At 31.6% G+C, this 17091-nt stretch overlaps 2 protein-coding genes and 1 pseudogene across 2 annotated transcripts; 2 read left to right on the top strand and 1 right to left on the bottom strand.

Annotated features, from left to right (window-relative positions):
* Window positions 4677–5560, top strand: LOC109329577 (agamous-like MADS-box protein AGL80). The gene has a single exon (XM_019563268.1). It carries the CDS (start codon window positions 4710–4712, stop codon window positions 5418–5420), a length of 711 nt encoding a protein of 236 aa, XP_019418813.1. The 5' UTR covers window positions 4677–4709; the 3' UTR covers window positions 5421–5560.
* Window positions 11999–14932, top strand: LOC109329015 (zinc finger protein 4-like). Its single transcript, XM_019562675.1, has 2 exons — window positions 11999–12180; window positions 13817–14932. Exon 2 carries the CDS (start codon window positions 13924–13926, stop codon window positions 14692–14694), a length of 771 nt encoding a protein of 256 aa, XP_019418220.1. The 5' UTR covers window positions 11999–12180; window positions 13817–13923; the 3' UTR covers window positions 14695–14932.
* On the bottom strand, window positions 15007–16503 carry LOC109329274 (annotated as a pseudogene).

Here is a 17091-nt window from a genome sequence, read left to right as displayed (position 1 = left end):
TTATTTGCTTCTAAACATGCATCAAAATCAACATGTCTCATGCGTATGCACATTCTTCATCGTGTGAATGCACGAGTAACATGCATGTTCTTAACCATGTGAATACACATATAACACGTGTGTTCTTAACCATGTGAATGAACATGTAACATGTGCGTTCTTAACCATGCGAATGCACGAGCAACATGTGTGTTCTTAACCATGGGAATCCATAAGTAACATGTATGTCTGTAACCATGCAAATGGCTGAGTAATATGTATGTTTTTAACCAAACGAATACACAGGTAACATATGTGTTCTTAACCATGAAATATACGAGTAACATGTATGTTATTAACCATGCGACAAAAAAGTACTGCCTCGCGCAATTGCACGGACAGCTTACTAGTTATATAAGATAATGTTATACTATCACAATCTTTTCTAGAGTAATATATTATATTACATATGTCATTTTTTAGTGCATATGAGGATTTAGAAGAGAATATATCATTTCCTTATTTTATTATTGGCATTTTAAAGTCCAACATCTATTCCATATAATATTATTGATCTTATAACTATGTAAGGGTGGAAATAGGCTAGGCTAGATGAGACTTCGCCTTAAACTGACACAGCCTATATAACATATAAGAGTTTAAGCCTGACCTGTTAGCATGTTTAATTTTTTTTCAAAACCTAGGTCTGACCTGTTTAAAAGCATAGCCTGACCTAGTAGCCTACTTAAAGACATGTTATACTATATAATCTTAAAATATGTCATCATATATACATTTAATATTCTTACCTTTAATTAGACTTTTCTAACCCTAACAATTAATTATATTTTTGTATATATTTTTATATTAAAATTATATATATATTATAATATTACTTATATTAAAATTGTATAATATAAATATATTGCATAATATAACTAAATATGTCAACATGTTAGGCTTAATAGGTCTTTTGGATGACCTAAAATCTGGTATATTAAAGTAAATAAGCTTTTCAAAAAGCCTGAGTCTGGCATGTTCACGAAAAAAGTTAAACCTAGTATGTTATAGGCCAGGTAATAGGCCCCTGATAGGCGGTCTGACATATTTCCATCCTTATAGCTATGTGATAAATTTCTCTCTAAAGTTTGAGTTGTACCTTTCTATTATATATGACAACTGATTTAGTGTGTCATTTCATATATCTATCTTGAATCATATGATTTATATATCCCTCAATTTATTTGTTGTATTGTAAACTTTTCGAGGAATCCTTCATCAGTGGTTGTGAATGACTGATTTTTCTCAATCTTTATGACGAAACTGAGGTAGAAAAAATTGAGAAATAGAACCATCTGATTTGATTCGTTCTCAATAGCCACAAGAATTATGGAATGATAGATTTTCAATTTTTTAGGATAGAATTTGTCCACCTATTGCTAAAGTTACACTCGATTCATCTTTTTGTATGTTTAGACAAATAAAGAGTCATTTCAATCCCCAAAAGTATGCCACCAAATTTGTTTCCTAAAAGAAGTACTAAACGTATCTTTCAAAATTATAGTTGTGGACACTTTAGTCTTCTATCATCCAAAGTCACTTGACTTAATGATAATATTGGCTATTGTCCCACCCTAGTATCCACAACAATCATAAGTCAGGCATCTCGTGAGGCCACGATCCAACACCATATAGATAAGATCCAACTCACATAGTTGTTGATCACGCTTGGGTGGTCGACTTAACTAAGGAAAGGACGACAATGACATAATATGGCTTAATCAACATCTGGAGAACCACAAACATCTGTTATAGGATTGGCACACTACCTATACAACTCAAACACTACTGAAGAGTTGAACATGTTGTCTGATCATTGAGCTACCCTCTTCCTTCTTGTGGGAAGGACATGCCTAGTATACGACTATAGTAGCTTGGACATGCGACAAAATATCTCACCATAGATAAAGCATTCTACTAGCTAGAGCATGGACACGACAAAGCCGTCTGATACAGATAAAGTAGCCCATGTATGTGTAGGACATACTTAGAAGGACAACTTGTCATGATTACATCTAAACATGGAATATATCAAACTCAATCTCTCTATAAGCAGAGTAAACCCCATATAAGAAAGTTTACACTAAGCTCTCACTTATACTCTTCAACCCTTATATTCTCACTACATATTTTTCGCTCACAATGACTTCAATGTTGGAATGCCTTTTCAGGTATTCACCTATGCGGTTCAAGATCGATTCTTGCCCAAATTCAGCACACGGGTCGACGTTCTAACCCTACCCTCACCATACATAATAACAAATTGTATTAAGTTAACAGTACATGTTTTTGGGACAATTGTGAGGGGACATCCAGATGGGTTTGAAGTCCCTAAAACTAAATTTTTCCCTTGATACACGACTCGACATAAATATTAAGTCTAACTAGTTATGACAAAACAGGTCGTCCGATCTATTTAACCCGTGTCCGCAAATCAAAAGCAAGCACAAACATGCCCACTTATTATTTTTGGGCAAATTTTCATGTCATGCCCATTTTAAAACGGGCTAACAGTATCGCGAGCCCATCTAGAGGCATTCACAAATAATTAAAAAAATCCATAAAATAAAATAAAAAGAAATTTACTTAAGAAGTTAAAGATAAAAACTTAAAAAAATAATATTGAGATTTTATATGAAGTTGAAAAAAATCATATTATATCACATTTTTTGAGTTAATAAATTACATTAAATTATAATTTATTTGAACTTTAATGCTTTTTAAAATATTATCCATGTATGTTACCCGCGTTGCCTAATGGAAATACCTGCAGTTAAACAGATCATGAAAAACGGATAAATAAACTAAATTTATATGTATTGCCACAAAAATTTATGACTATGTGGATCGGTCCGCTAACATTATTCACTTTTCCCTCCATAAGTCTAACATCATGTTGGCATTTGACAGTTAGACTAACATTTTTTAGTGTCAAAATGTTACCAATCAGTAGTCATGCTATACAGACTTTTTTATTTAAACTTAAATTATTTGGATTAGTTTTTAACTTGATGTTTAATTTTAAAATATATATGCTAAATTAAAACTTATTAGTTTTTAATGTTTAATTTTAAAATATATATGCTAAATTAAAACTTGTTTATATAGATAAGTCGTATCATATAAAAAATCGTTTATATTATCTATACTATTAATACTATTATCTAATACTTTAATACTATTAATAAAACCAAAATAAGTAGTAACCACTTGCATAACATAATTTTAATATTTCATTTTTATCCTTTTTAACCTCTATCCTCTCCTTAATAACTAATAAAAACTTTCACACAATGATTTCATTTTTTTACGAATTATCATTACTCTTCCACAATTTCTCTTATTTTTATCTTCTATCTTTTTCAATTAAAGAATAACACACAATAATACATGAAAAAATATATACAACCCTATAATAATTTTCATCTTCCATTTTTTATTGAGTTTATATATTTCATTCTTAAATAAGAGTGTGAGTCGACATTCACAGAGTACTGGTCGACACGCTAGTTTGTATAAGGTAAAAACTAAATATTGATATATTAAGATTTAAATTATATAAAGGTAGTGATGTTATGAATGAGTAACATCTTGGATATAGTTAAGAATTAAACACATGATAATCATCTAACCCAAAAGATTAGTCTATTAATTGAGGAGTCTTTTAGCTTAAATATCACATTGAATTTCTTATGCTACTTAATATTCAACTCATAATATTGACACTCCTTTAAGGGGTTGTGGACTCTCCTATCAGTATTTGATAATATATATCTTAATCCAATCTATAGATAATCATTTCCAAGGAAAAACGGTTAAACAACAATTTTTATAATTTAAATACATGAGAAGAGTTGAACTCAAAGGATTGGTCTATTAGGTAGGATAATTTCATGCCTTAAATATCATATTAACGTTGTTATACTACGCAATGCAAGACTTGTATTATGTTTACTTGTACAATTTTTTTGTTTCTCACAAGTATCCTTGTATTGGTTATGCAAAACATATTTTTGAATAATTAAATAGGTTATTTATTTGAGGTTATATAGTTCAATTGGAACTTGAATTACATAACTTACTCTTACAAGATTTGTATTTTAAGCTTATATCATAATTAATTTTACATTAATCTTAGTTCCTTATAATTTTTACATATCAACATAATGCATGTATTTGGTCGATCTCACGAATGATATTATGACAACAAGGCTAACTAATAATTTATCATGTTGCAAGGATTCTTACTAACTCAGATTGTTATCACTTCTTTCTACCTTACCATATGAAATCTCTTTACTTGACATATTTGCAAGGGATAAAAAAAGAATCATGCATATAACTCAGTTTAATGAGAATATATGTTCTCACTCACATTCAACTCATTGAACCAATCATTCCAAATTTTAAACTTCAATGTATATCACTATATAGTAACATAAATATATTCCATATTCTTCATTGATGGAAGGGCATTAAACAAAAAATATTCTATATCCCTCATGGATAGAAGGGCACTTAAACATTATATCTTGTAGTTATAGTAGATATATTTGTCATTGAATGCTTCATGTACCCAAAGAAGAGAATTGATGTATATAAATAAAGAGATTTGTAGCATAACATAATCACAACAAAGCAACATTTTCAATTCTCATATTGGTCTTTCTATGACTAGAAAGAAGGTGAAACTCGCATTCATAGTGAATGATGCATCAAGAAAGGCAACATACAAGAAAAGGAAGAAGGGTCTAATGAAGAAAGTTGGTGAACTTAGCACCCTTTGTGGGATTGATGCCTGTGCTATAGTTTATAGCCCTTATGATCCTCAACCTGAGGTTTGGCCATCACCAATAGGAGTACAAAGGGTGCTTGCGAAGTTTAGGAGAATGCCGGAATTGGAGCAAAGCAAGAAGATGGTGAACCAAGATAGTTTTTTGAGACAGAGGATCCTAAAGGCGAAAGAGCAAGTTAAGAAGCAGAGTAAAGATAATAGGGAGAAGGAGATTACTCAGGTCATGTTTCAATGCCTTAGCGCAGGTAAAATTCTACCGAATATAAGCATGGTTGATTTGAATGATCTTGCTTGGTTGATTGACCAAAACTTGAAGGACATTAATCGAAGGATTGAAACATTGACGAAGAAGGCGCAAAGCCAAGCTCAAATTGTTGCACCTGTGGTGCCTGATGTAGCAGCTAAGATTGAAGAGAAGGAAGAAGGGTGTCACGGAAATGGGTTGGATTTGGATATGAACATTGATGCCATGGAGAAGCAGAATTGGTTCACCAATTTGTTGAATAATGGTGGTGGTGATGAAGCATTGCCATTTGGAGATGTTAATCATTCAAATGGTTTTTGGCCTAACTCATTTTTCCATTGAAAAAAGTCACATGCTTGTTATTATTGTTTGATTTTTGGTTCATTGCCATTCTCATTCAACATGCATATGAAAATAAGTGACCATGGGTTTATGGTCTAGGCTTCATTTGTTTATTTCTTTTTTTTCCTGCCATTTTCTTTTCAATATTGTTTAGGAATGTTTATCTTTCAAGAAGTGTTTTAATAAATGGACTCTTTCAGTGTAATTTTCTATTTGAGATTTGGTATTTGGTATTCATTGAATCAATGTAATGTTTGAGCATACAATGTGTATGCTTTCTGTTTCAGCATACAATGTGTATGCAACAATGAATTATGTTTCTATAGTATAGCCTATACAAAAGAATGAGCAAATAAATATCATTGTAATGGATGAATAATTAGAAGGGCTTCTTAAGACATTTGAAGTCCATTGATGAATCAAACACTCAGATTTGCTTCTCTAACCATTCAACATTTCTGTAGCCTTCTCTCTTGTGTTGTCATCACAACCAACCTACAATATAAGCAAGAGTTTCTAAATAGCTCCCACTTTCCTACCCTTTACAAGCCTATATACACTTATTTTCTCTCCCTTTGTAAGCTTATATATACTTTTTCTCTGTCCCTTGATATCTAGAGATTTGTATAACTCAACATATATTATATCTTTGCTTTGGCTTACCATTTTTTTGGTGTCTTTCTTAGTTGTGTTTTATTTTTTCTTCCAACTTCCATTATTTTTACATAATAGCTATACTTTATAACATTCTCTATCACTTAAAATTTATCTTGGGTATTTTTCATCCCACCATTATTATTCTTTACCATTTGGCGCAAAACCTCTAAATTCACATAGTATCTCATTGGCTATCTTTTCCTTTGGCTATCTCCTCCCAAAAACCCTTTGATTGAAGCTTCTTCTTTAATCCCCTTATATTTTCACTATTTGATTCTTGATACTCTATCTTAGTCTTTTCTATTTACCATACTTTACTCTTTACCATTACATCTCCTAATTAAAAGACAAAGATCTATTATCTCCACACATGTTACAAACCAATCACAATATGACATATCAATTAAAAATTAAACATTCATGACTTTGTCTATTTTTTATTCATTATGATTGGTTTGGGACATGCTTGGAGACAACTGATCCACATTCCTAATTAAAACCCTATATTGGGCTATCAAGCTCTCCCCATGTATCATTTGGAGTACAAGCAAACTGTATGTTGTGTTGTACATAAACTAATGTAGAACACACAAAAAACACTAATTAATATCTCCAGTGCTTGCTTTATCTTAGTACTTCTGTTCAAGGAGGACCATGCTTCATTGTTCCAGTGAAAAAACATGTGCTTCTTTCCAATTGTATATATGGATATGTAACTAATGGTACACACAAGATTGCATCAGCATGACCTCTACTAGCAAAACAAACATCAAGCAAAGGATGGAAGACAACCTTGACCAGAAAAACCATGAATTTGATCTGACTAGAGACACAAGGGAAAGGTGAGACAGAAAAAAGATAGCAGAGTGTAATATCTATGTACTATTAGTATAAATATTCACTTATAGTTAATATATAATTCATCATTCATTTATATTACTTTTTTGGAGAGTCAATGAATAATTAAATATGAATGTAGATGATAATTTTTTTCCTCTAATTGAATTTAAAGTGTGGTGCATTGGCAGAAATTGACTTCGGGTGTTGAGAGTACTTTCAAGTTTTTTTCTCTCTCTAAAAGGTATAACTAAAGTATCTAGCACAAACTTGGTATCTTATGATGTCATGCATCAAAATAATGTGAATTAAACTATTGGTTTGATTCCAGATTCATTACATATAATATTTATCATTTTATCTAACTACAATTGTCTTCCTATTTCTCTTCAACTAAGATTTATATAGTACCCAAGAATCTTTTAAGGTATAATACTTCCAACATTTTTGAGCTGGTGTTTGGCCCCATATCAAAAAGCAGTCAACCATCCATTGATGTTTTTATAAATGTTCTTAACACCAATTATATTGTCTTTGCTTATCTATAAACACCAATAGTTTTTCTGACCCTTGTTAGTTTGATAACTAAAATTCAAATTTCACAATTAAGTGGGTTCATTGTGTCAAGTTTAGTAGTAGATCAGGATTTAGAAGCTTACTAGGAAAACTCTCCCTAAGGGTCTGTTTGTGAGTTAAGCTTTGGATGAAAATGAAGGAAAAGAGAAAGCTTTATAATCATGTTACTAGTATATTTCATGGCTCTCAAACCTCTCATTTCCCTCCAAAATCCAACTTTTAAACAAACTATAATTCATTAGAATCAAGAAGATGTATTTGAAAGTATATGGAATATGAGAAAAGGCTTGGCTATGAGGCTATGAGTGACTAAGCCTAGTCTATGGTGGGCTCTTACTAATCAGCACTAACTAGAAGTTTGTGGTGAACAATTGTGAAGTAAAGAAGCATGGAAATATTTTAATAGTCACCAACCAAGTACAAGAACCTACCTTAAAATATGTCCTTAGTGACTAGATTATAAATAGATATACATGTTATGCATACTAGTGCTTGTAGCTATATTGATTATGCTATGCATATCTACTTTCTAGTAATAGGAATAAATATTTGGTCTCCCAAAATGTCTCATTGTTTTATGTTTTATATTAATGAAAACATCAAATATAAGTAAATTTTTATATCTTGATTATTATTATTATTTTTGCTTAAATATTATTAACGTGAGATAATATGATACATGATCTCGAATAGCAAACCTCCTAATAATATATTATCAGATATGAAAGAGTGGTGGGTCCTAATCAATTGCATGGTCCCTGATCAATGATATCATACACATCTTACTAATAATTATATATTTATGAGTTAAGAGGTAATTTCAAATTAGAATGAAGAGATCTTATTTTTTTGGTACATAATGAAGAGATGTTATAAAGCATTAGTCCAGTGCAACAATTTTTGCACTAAGGGGCTGAAATAAGTTCAACTTATCTTTATTACTAGAGAATCCAATAATGAAATAAGAGGAGAAAGGAAATTTTTTATTTAAAATAACTTAAAATCATATTCATATGCCATGTATTATAATACCAATTTAGTATTGGAGAGGATCAGAATTGAGCTAAAAGATAGACTCGTGTCTAACCATCATGACCAAAAGGTGGACTGTTACTTTGTCATGTGCTATTTGTGCGATTGAGTAAAATCACACCCAAAAAACAAGGATAAGCATGAAACATGTAACAAGGTTAGCTTTCTCACTGTCTCATAATTCTGTTGTTTCATGATAAAAAATGTACTGTTCAGTTGTATTGTTCATTTCTTTCTTGGACAGATTTTGATTGGATTAGTGAAACACACATGGATAAGATGACGTGTCCAACCTTTATTTGGTGGGAACTTTTTTAGCTATTTCTCTTGATCACTATATAATTTTGAAAAAATCACTACTATTTCTTTGTACATGTGCTTAAGCTTTTAATGGGCTAATTACTAGGTATTCCCCCAACCTAGGAGGTGTTTAGTTAAGTGCAAAATCTAGAGTAAATTTGCTTTGATTTGTGGAGCTTATGTATTCTTTCTCCATATACTTTTTCTGTCTTTTTGGGTGATAAACACCAGTCACCTTTCAACATGCTCAAGCATCTAATGCTCTATTAAAATATTGTTTGTTTCAACCCAAAAGCATGATAAAGGATCCAATCATTTATATATATGATTTCATAATCGGATATATATTCAAATTAAGTTATATTAGTTATACTCAATGTTGTTCATTGATTTTTTTTAATATAACAAATGAATGAATGCAATAAGTGATAAGATGAATCATAACACTCACTTGATTCGTTAGATTTAAAAAAACCTATAGACAAGATTTGGTGTAACTTGTGCAATTTAAATTGGGTATAAATTTCTCATATATATTATATATATATATAGTAAGTCAAAGTGAGCATTTATGTTTTGAAATCCCTAATTTATAAGTGAGAATTAATTAGTTGATTAACTGATTTTATCGAATGCTTACATCCTAATAGCTTATCAATGTTGAACCTACCTTAAATTAACTTTTAATCTTTCACAATCTTTTAAGTTATTCATATCAAACATAGTCAACATCTCAGTCCATAACATCTATAATGGATGTAACCCCTCAAGTTAGATACAATTTGAATAATGAAATAGAGTTAGGTGTTGATCAACAACTATAACCATTGATCCAACACCTTATGAATGAGTATGGAGCTTCCTTATGGACAATTACTCCAAACGAGAGTGGTCACAATTAACTACTTAAACCATACATTACTTGAATAAATTAATATTTTCATTCTTCATTTATGATCTCTTTTTAAAATCTAAAGTCAAACTTTAAAGAGAATGGGAATAACCAACATGGAAAATGGCAGGGAATATAAGAATAAAAAATAAAGAAAAAGAAAACAAAAGGGTCACAATAATTGATTGGCAATATATATTTTTGAAATGCTAGTAACTCTCTCAAGTCAAATTCATATAGAATGCCCATTAGATGAATCCACGTTCTGTTTATTGAGTGTGTTCACTCTTCAACCAATAATAATAAAAGTGTTGGAGAAATAATATAAATAGTTTAAAATCTATATATCATTGTGTTTGACATGTTAATGTTATTAATATTATGTCGATTATCAAATGATTAAGATACTAATATAGTGATATAACAGTCAACCGCTGATTCACTAATTAAACTGAAATAATAAATTTAGATATATATATATATATTATATTATTAATGTTAAACAATTAATAAATAATATGACGAGTAGTTTTATTTAAACTATTTTTTAAAATAAAATGTATAACTCGATGATATATTATATTTTTGAAGTATAAAGAAATATAATAATTGTACTTTAATTAAAATGTTATAATTTTAAATGAAAACCGGCCGATATAACTAGTACGATTTAAATGAAAATAAATCATATGACTGTTTTTAACCGATTTTAACTGATATGATTATATGAGTGATATAATAGTTGTACTATACTGGTATAAATATTGATGTTCAGGTTAAACCAACCAATACAAAACAGTTTTCATAACTATGAATACATTAAAAGTCTAAAAACTTATTACACTCTTGATTCACAGTCTATTTTCTTATAAAAGTGATCTTTAACCTTGCTCATGTTTGTTTTATGGTAAGGAAAGGAGTTGTGCTCTATTATTTATATGGTAAGTGGGGTAGTTAAACAATAGGAAAAACAAATGTTGTCATATCATAGTATATGCTAGAAGTGATAGATGGGACCAAATATGAAACTATGAAAGCCGACCCATGCACTGTGATATTATCAGAAATACTTTTGAAGTGGGGAAGAGAAAGAGAGAGAGAGAGAAATAAAAGGAGACTAGACTAGAGAATCTTGGGTGGGAACAATGACTATAGTGTTAGATTGTTTTTGCTTCTTTCTCGTACTATGTTTCAATCAACCTAGTTGTAGTTTCAACTTTTTGTATGTGTGGGGGTAGCAGGTGTTTGCTTTCTTCAAAGAATCCAAAATTCAACCAAATAATTAATGAAAGGAGGTACAACACCACATACCTTCAAAATAATAACATACTTGTTATAATGTTGTCAGACTCCATGATGGATAATAAGGATATCTTGTTTGAAATAGTATCTCAAATCATATCTCCGATCAATGATATTGAAGTAAAAATAAAAAATGATGAATATTTACTTTTTTTTAATTAGCATGACATATTTTCATTAGCTTAGAATATAATATAAGACACCATTTAAGACTATAGATCCTTATCCCTATATCTGACACTAAGTCAGCTATAGTCTTCACTTTCGTTTAGGTTCAACTAGTTTAACAGCTTAATCAAGACAAAAAAACCATCATAATTTTGAATTACATAAAAAAATAAGACGATTCTTACATGGTTATCTCATTTTATCTACATTTTATATATCGAATATCACAACACATCATATTCATTATAAAGAAAGTGTTGTAATAAAAATATAAAACTCATGAATCACATAGAGCCATACTCCATACATCAAAACTACTATCTTGTACCATGTAAATATAATAAATTAGATACATCATATTCTTTTGATGCTTTTGCTCAGAAATAAAAAGTATAATTATACAATATTACTTTTAAAATTTTATTTATTTACTTATGTCTAGTATAAATGCTTAAGAACTCATCACCTATGAGCAACTGTTTAGTCTTGTTGATGTTTAACTGATTTATTTAGAACTTAATTGTTTAGCCTTGAAAATATGTGTTTTAATTGAGTTTTAACTAGTGGAGGGTTATCTGGCTGAATATTTAATTCCAAAGTGGCAAAGTAATATTATTGCACTATGACAGGTTTAAGTATAAAGCTACAACATTGATTTGACCATACCTTTTTTTTTAATTTAATTTAATCCCAACATTTCCTTTCCCTCTGAATTCTGTCCCCATTCACTCTTCCTTTATTTTTATTCCTTTCAGTTAAAAAAATGTTTTTTATAATATTTAAAAAACTCATAGCTCTGTATATAGCTTCTTAGTACCTCTATTAATGTTTCATACATAAACATATATAAAACCAGCATGCTTATTTTGTCTTCTCATAATCAACCATACCAAGAACAGCAACAATGGAAATACATGTCTCCCATTTCAAAGCAGTTCATAGGTGAAACTTGAGATTGAAGTTACTTACACTTGATCTTGAAACTTGAGAGAAAGGGTATGTAAGTACTCTTTTCCTGTCATATATTATGTTCTTAGTTTGGTTATCTTGGTGTCTTTAGTTTCTCTTGTGATTCAAACTATATAAAGCATCACATGATGCGGCCACAATATTGTGCGGTTGTGGTGGCAACCGCATCATACTTTAATTGTAATGTGATAGTGAGTCACAATGATACGGCCATATCGGCTGCAACACAACCGCATTTGGGCCGCACAGATCACATCGATTTCAAAAACAAAATTTAATCACAAAATAATTCACACCACAACCGTCGCAATCCGTATCACAACAGCCGCTCTGATCGCAACCACAATAACCACAATCATCTCCGCAACCATAATTTAAAACACTTTCTAGACAAGTTAGAATCATTGGATAGATGAAATGGTTTCTGAATTCTACCTTAAAAGTGATTTCCATCTCCAAACAGTAAGATTCTCTTTCATAGTAGAATTGGCAAGGAAGAAAATGAAACAAGTATCTGCATGCAATTTTCTCACTTGGGTGGTATATGAAGATATTGTTGTTCCTCCATAGTTCATATTAATGTTTGTTTTTTTATTTATCTTGAGTGTTAACACGGTGATGCTCATCACTTTACTCGTAATATCTTAATTGTCTTTGAATCTTGCCCCACAACCACTGATCAATAACTGGATTCAATCTCTTAAGGGTCCATTTGCAAATTGGATTTTGAAGGGGAAGAAAGGGAAATTGAAAGTTTAAGAGTCATGAGATACACTTGTGAGAGGCTCTAAAGCCTTCCATTGCCTTTCCTTCCCCTCCAAACTCAACTCACAAACGGACCCTAAGGGTCTATTTGCGAGTTGAGTTTTGGGGAGGAAAGAAGGGAAATGGAAGACTTCAGAGCCATCTTACCGGTATATTTCATGGTTTTCAAGTCTTCTGTCTCCCTCTTTTTCATCTGAATGCATACTTATCAAGCACAAACACATATTATGTCCAAAAAGTGTGTCATTCCATGTGTCACTTGCTTTGATTAGTTAAAAAAATGTATTTAAGTTGAAAGTGTAATAATTAATTATTTTTTAACCAACCAATTAACACATGAAGTTATAGAGATTGTGAGACAGAAAATGTGACCATGGAGTATACTTTTGTCACAATAATATATGCCACTATTGCCATGCGAATGTAACTGCATGTCTATTCCAGCCTGCTAGGACTAATGGCTCTAGGAAAGGAGGAATAAAGAATGACATTGTTTTTGTTGCCCCAATGCTAGATAAATAATCTTCCACGTTATTAGAAGAGGGGTCGAGGAAAACTATAGTCGAAACGATTAGGAATGATTTACAGATCAATGTCTTGTCAATGAACATGTTTTATGATAGAGCATTGTGACATAGTTCGATCCATATAACCAACCTCATCTAGTGGGATTAATGTTTGGTTGTTGTTGTATTATTAGATATTAATAGAAATAATGAAGTTAAAGTCTTTTGCCTCTATGACGAGGTCTCTTCTTTGGGGAGGATGAACAATTATATATTCATTCATGTCAGAATAGAGGCTTGTAAATTTATTACCGAGCTGAACCGAACTGAAACTGACTTGAGTTTCTTGTTTGGATGCTTACTAAATATGAATTGATGGATTTTCAATGCAGGAGGAAAAACAGTTCTACCACTTCAAACTCTTATATAGATCTTGTTATGATGGTAGATTGATACACATATTTCGGTAAATTAGCTTGAAATTTAGCAAGCCTAAATCATGAAACCAATCTTTGATCTTGAAGTGGAGGCCACAGCAGAATATGAATCTGAGTTTAGCAGCCATGTTGCTTTCAATATTAATGAAACCACTACAGGGCCATGTAGTGACACCTTCACCAACTCTTCTAATGTCACAAATCCAATAGAGATTCATCCTCTTTCAGATGCTATCTCACTTGAGTTAACACTCAACTTCAACAGTAATGAGATAGGGGCAAGAGATTTAATAGGACTCTCATTCTCAAGCACTAGTGAGAGCAGCAATGAACTAGCTTCTCAAACTACTGCAGCAACCATTCCAAGACTTTTCCCCTGCAATTACTGTCAGCGCAAATTCTATAGCTCGCAAGCACTCGGTGGCCACCAAAATGCACACAAGAGAGAAAGAACATCGGCGAAGCGAGCAATGCGGATGGGCCTCATTTCTGAGAGGTATGCTAGCTTAGCATCTCTCCCTTTGCATGGTTCTTTCGGTTCCTTAGGGATAAAGACACACTCTTCGCTGCACCATGGATTTTCGGATTTTTCGCCAGCAATAAGGCCCACTGAGATAAAAAGCAATGCAAGAGTTGAGCAAGGATATCTCAGCCTTCCAATATTCTTGGAGGATGATGAGGCAGAACTGTTGTGGCCTGGTAGCTTCCATCAGAAAAGTGATTCTCATCAAAATTTCTTATTGACTGCTGGAAGTTCAAGTTTGAGTTTTTCTGAGGTGCATCCACCACTTGATATAGAGAAATCGGCACCCGAATTAACATTGAAACTTTGAAGGGTTATTTGTACAGTAAGACAGGCATGCAAGGATAATGTTGCCAGATTGATTGTTATACTTGCCAGGTCTCCTGCAATTTTCTTTTTCTGTATGAATCCTTGATTTGATGTTATGTTCTGTATGCTTATTATTGTATAAGAAAGTGCTCTAGGAGGATAATTTTGGAGCTTCTGCGCTTGTCATATAAACATGTATTTGTTTACTGTAATTACTGAGCTTCTGGTGTGTTTACTTTATCATTTATGTGCATGGATGAGCTCAATGTTCTGATCACCAAACAAGAAGTGCCTAGTAGTAACAAACTAACAATCAATGTAAACGATAGCGCAGACGCAGATTGTAACTTCTTGTAGTTGTAGAGACTGTGACTGAATTCTCTCCAACTTCTTCTGGAAGTATAAAATCAGGATCATCAAGGCAATTCAGATTATTCAGTGTAATCCACATAATCGGTTTCCAACTCCAATGAGAGCTCCTTTTGTTTTTCCATGCCTCTAATCTTGTTACTAAGATTTAGCAGCATTTGATGGTTCAACATTTCATAGTTCCTGCATGATTAAAAAACCACTTTACTAGTTATAAATTCTATACATAAATACCCAATGTGCCAAGTTGTTTAATGTCTCTGTATACATACCTGAATGTGAAAATGGCATATAAAAGTTGAATAGATGCAGCTACCACAAAAAATTAATCCAACCATGTTTATTACCGAGGTTTGTTGCTCAATGTTATCACTAGTTAAACGAATAACCAATACTTTGACGACGAAGGTAGCACATAGCCCTGTAAACAATCAATAATACTTTAGAATATGATAAACTTAAAAGCATAATTATAAGATGGACATAGTTTAGATGACAAAGATTGATATGCGATAAATGAAGAAAGCCTTGATCATCCGCGATTCGAGCAACACGGCATTTTTCAAAGCAAAACCCTGTCTAAAGCCACAAACATGGTAACCTGTTTTTGATTCAAAAGATTCCTGTAGTTTAAAAGTAGACATTCTGATTAAGAATAGAGATATAAGGAGTAAATAGCTAAAACCGGTAGTCTAGGAGAAATTGCAAACCTGAGCAGACAATATCGATTTTGAATTTTCCATTAGCCGACCATGACGGCCTTGAATTTGTTCTTGTCGTTGAAGAAGTTCGTCTTGTTGTTTATGCCCATATTCAGCAGTAGAGTATAGAGTTTATAACTTCAGCTTTGATTTGTAGGCTGTTCATTTGTAATGACATAGCATCTCCAACTTTATGTACCTCATTCTCAATCCCAAAGGTTCATCTCTTAACTTCTCTATTTCTATGCCCAAATAATTGTAAGATTCCTTGACATGTCCTCTTGCCCTTCTTGTAGCTCGGATTGCGAAACCGCGATTTTGGTAGTTTTTTCATAAACACTTTCTGAATGTCTTAATACAAGACCTATATGGTCTTCCACATTTTCAATTGTTTGAGCAACTTTTTGTGAGTGAACATCAATTGAAACCACAGAATCATGAATCTGTTTTGAGCCCTGCAAAATTTCTTCTGCTTTCTCATCAATGCTATCTAACTTGTCCTCCACGTATTGAGATGAACTTTTAAGTTCAGTCACAAGTCTATTCACTTCATATTTGAATGCATGTGCCCTATAAAAGAAAACCAGGTACAAAACTTGGAGTGAGACAACCTCAGCAGCATTAAAAAAATAAGATCAAGAAGCAATTGAAATAAGGTTTGGTAAAAGAAATTGCACTTACTATAATTGATGCCAAATGAAGTTAGTTTGAAGTTAGAATTCAAGGTAGACCTTAGACATGTCATATAAGAAGATGTACTCTCATAAGAAAAGTCATATAAGAATTAAATATATATTGTAACCTAACTTTTCAATCAGAATCTCAATTGACTCCATCCCTGTATGGGCTAGTCCATTTAGACATGTCTTATTGGTATGAATGTTTCTATTGCTTTGTAGGTTTTCTTTTTATACCATTTTAGTGAAAATATTTACTTAATAATAATGTTATTTAGATAACTAAATTATTATATTTTTTAGATGAATTTTAGTAAATGCATGTAAAGATAAAAAATGGAAAAGTAAGAGAAATTTATATTTATTTTTTTATTAAAGCTAGCTAGTTGAAATAATAGTGTTTAGTTAACAATTTTCCTCTATTTTACCACCACTAAGACATTCATGAAGTGGTACAAAAACCTATTATATTTTTTTAGGATAATCAAAAAATCAATAATTTAATTTATGAAAATGATATTTGTTGAGAGTATAACTACACAAAAAAAATGTTTAATGTTTTAAACAAAGTATAAAAGATACTCTTGTGCCACATCAGATATACTCGGCTAACAATATGGCGCTTCCTTCTTAAAACAAATTCCCATCACA

Source organism: Lupinus angustifolius, chromosome LG16 (assembly GCF_001865875.1).
Source record: "Lupinus angustifolius cultivar Tanjil chromosome LG16, LupAngTanjil_v1.0, whole genome shotgun sequence".
Taxonomy (NCBI): domain Eukaryota; kingdom Viridiplantae; phylum Streptophyta; class Magnoliopsida; order Fabales; family Fabaceae; genus Lupinus; species Lupinus angustifolius.
The sequence above is the reverse complement of the archived record's forward strand: the minus strand, read 5'-3'. Positions and strand labels throughout refer to the sequence as shown.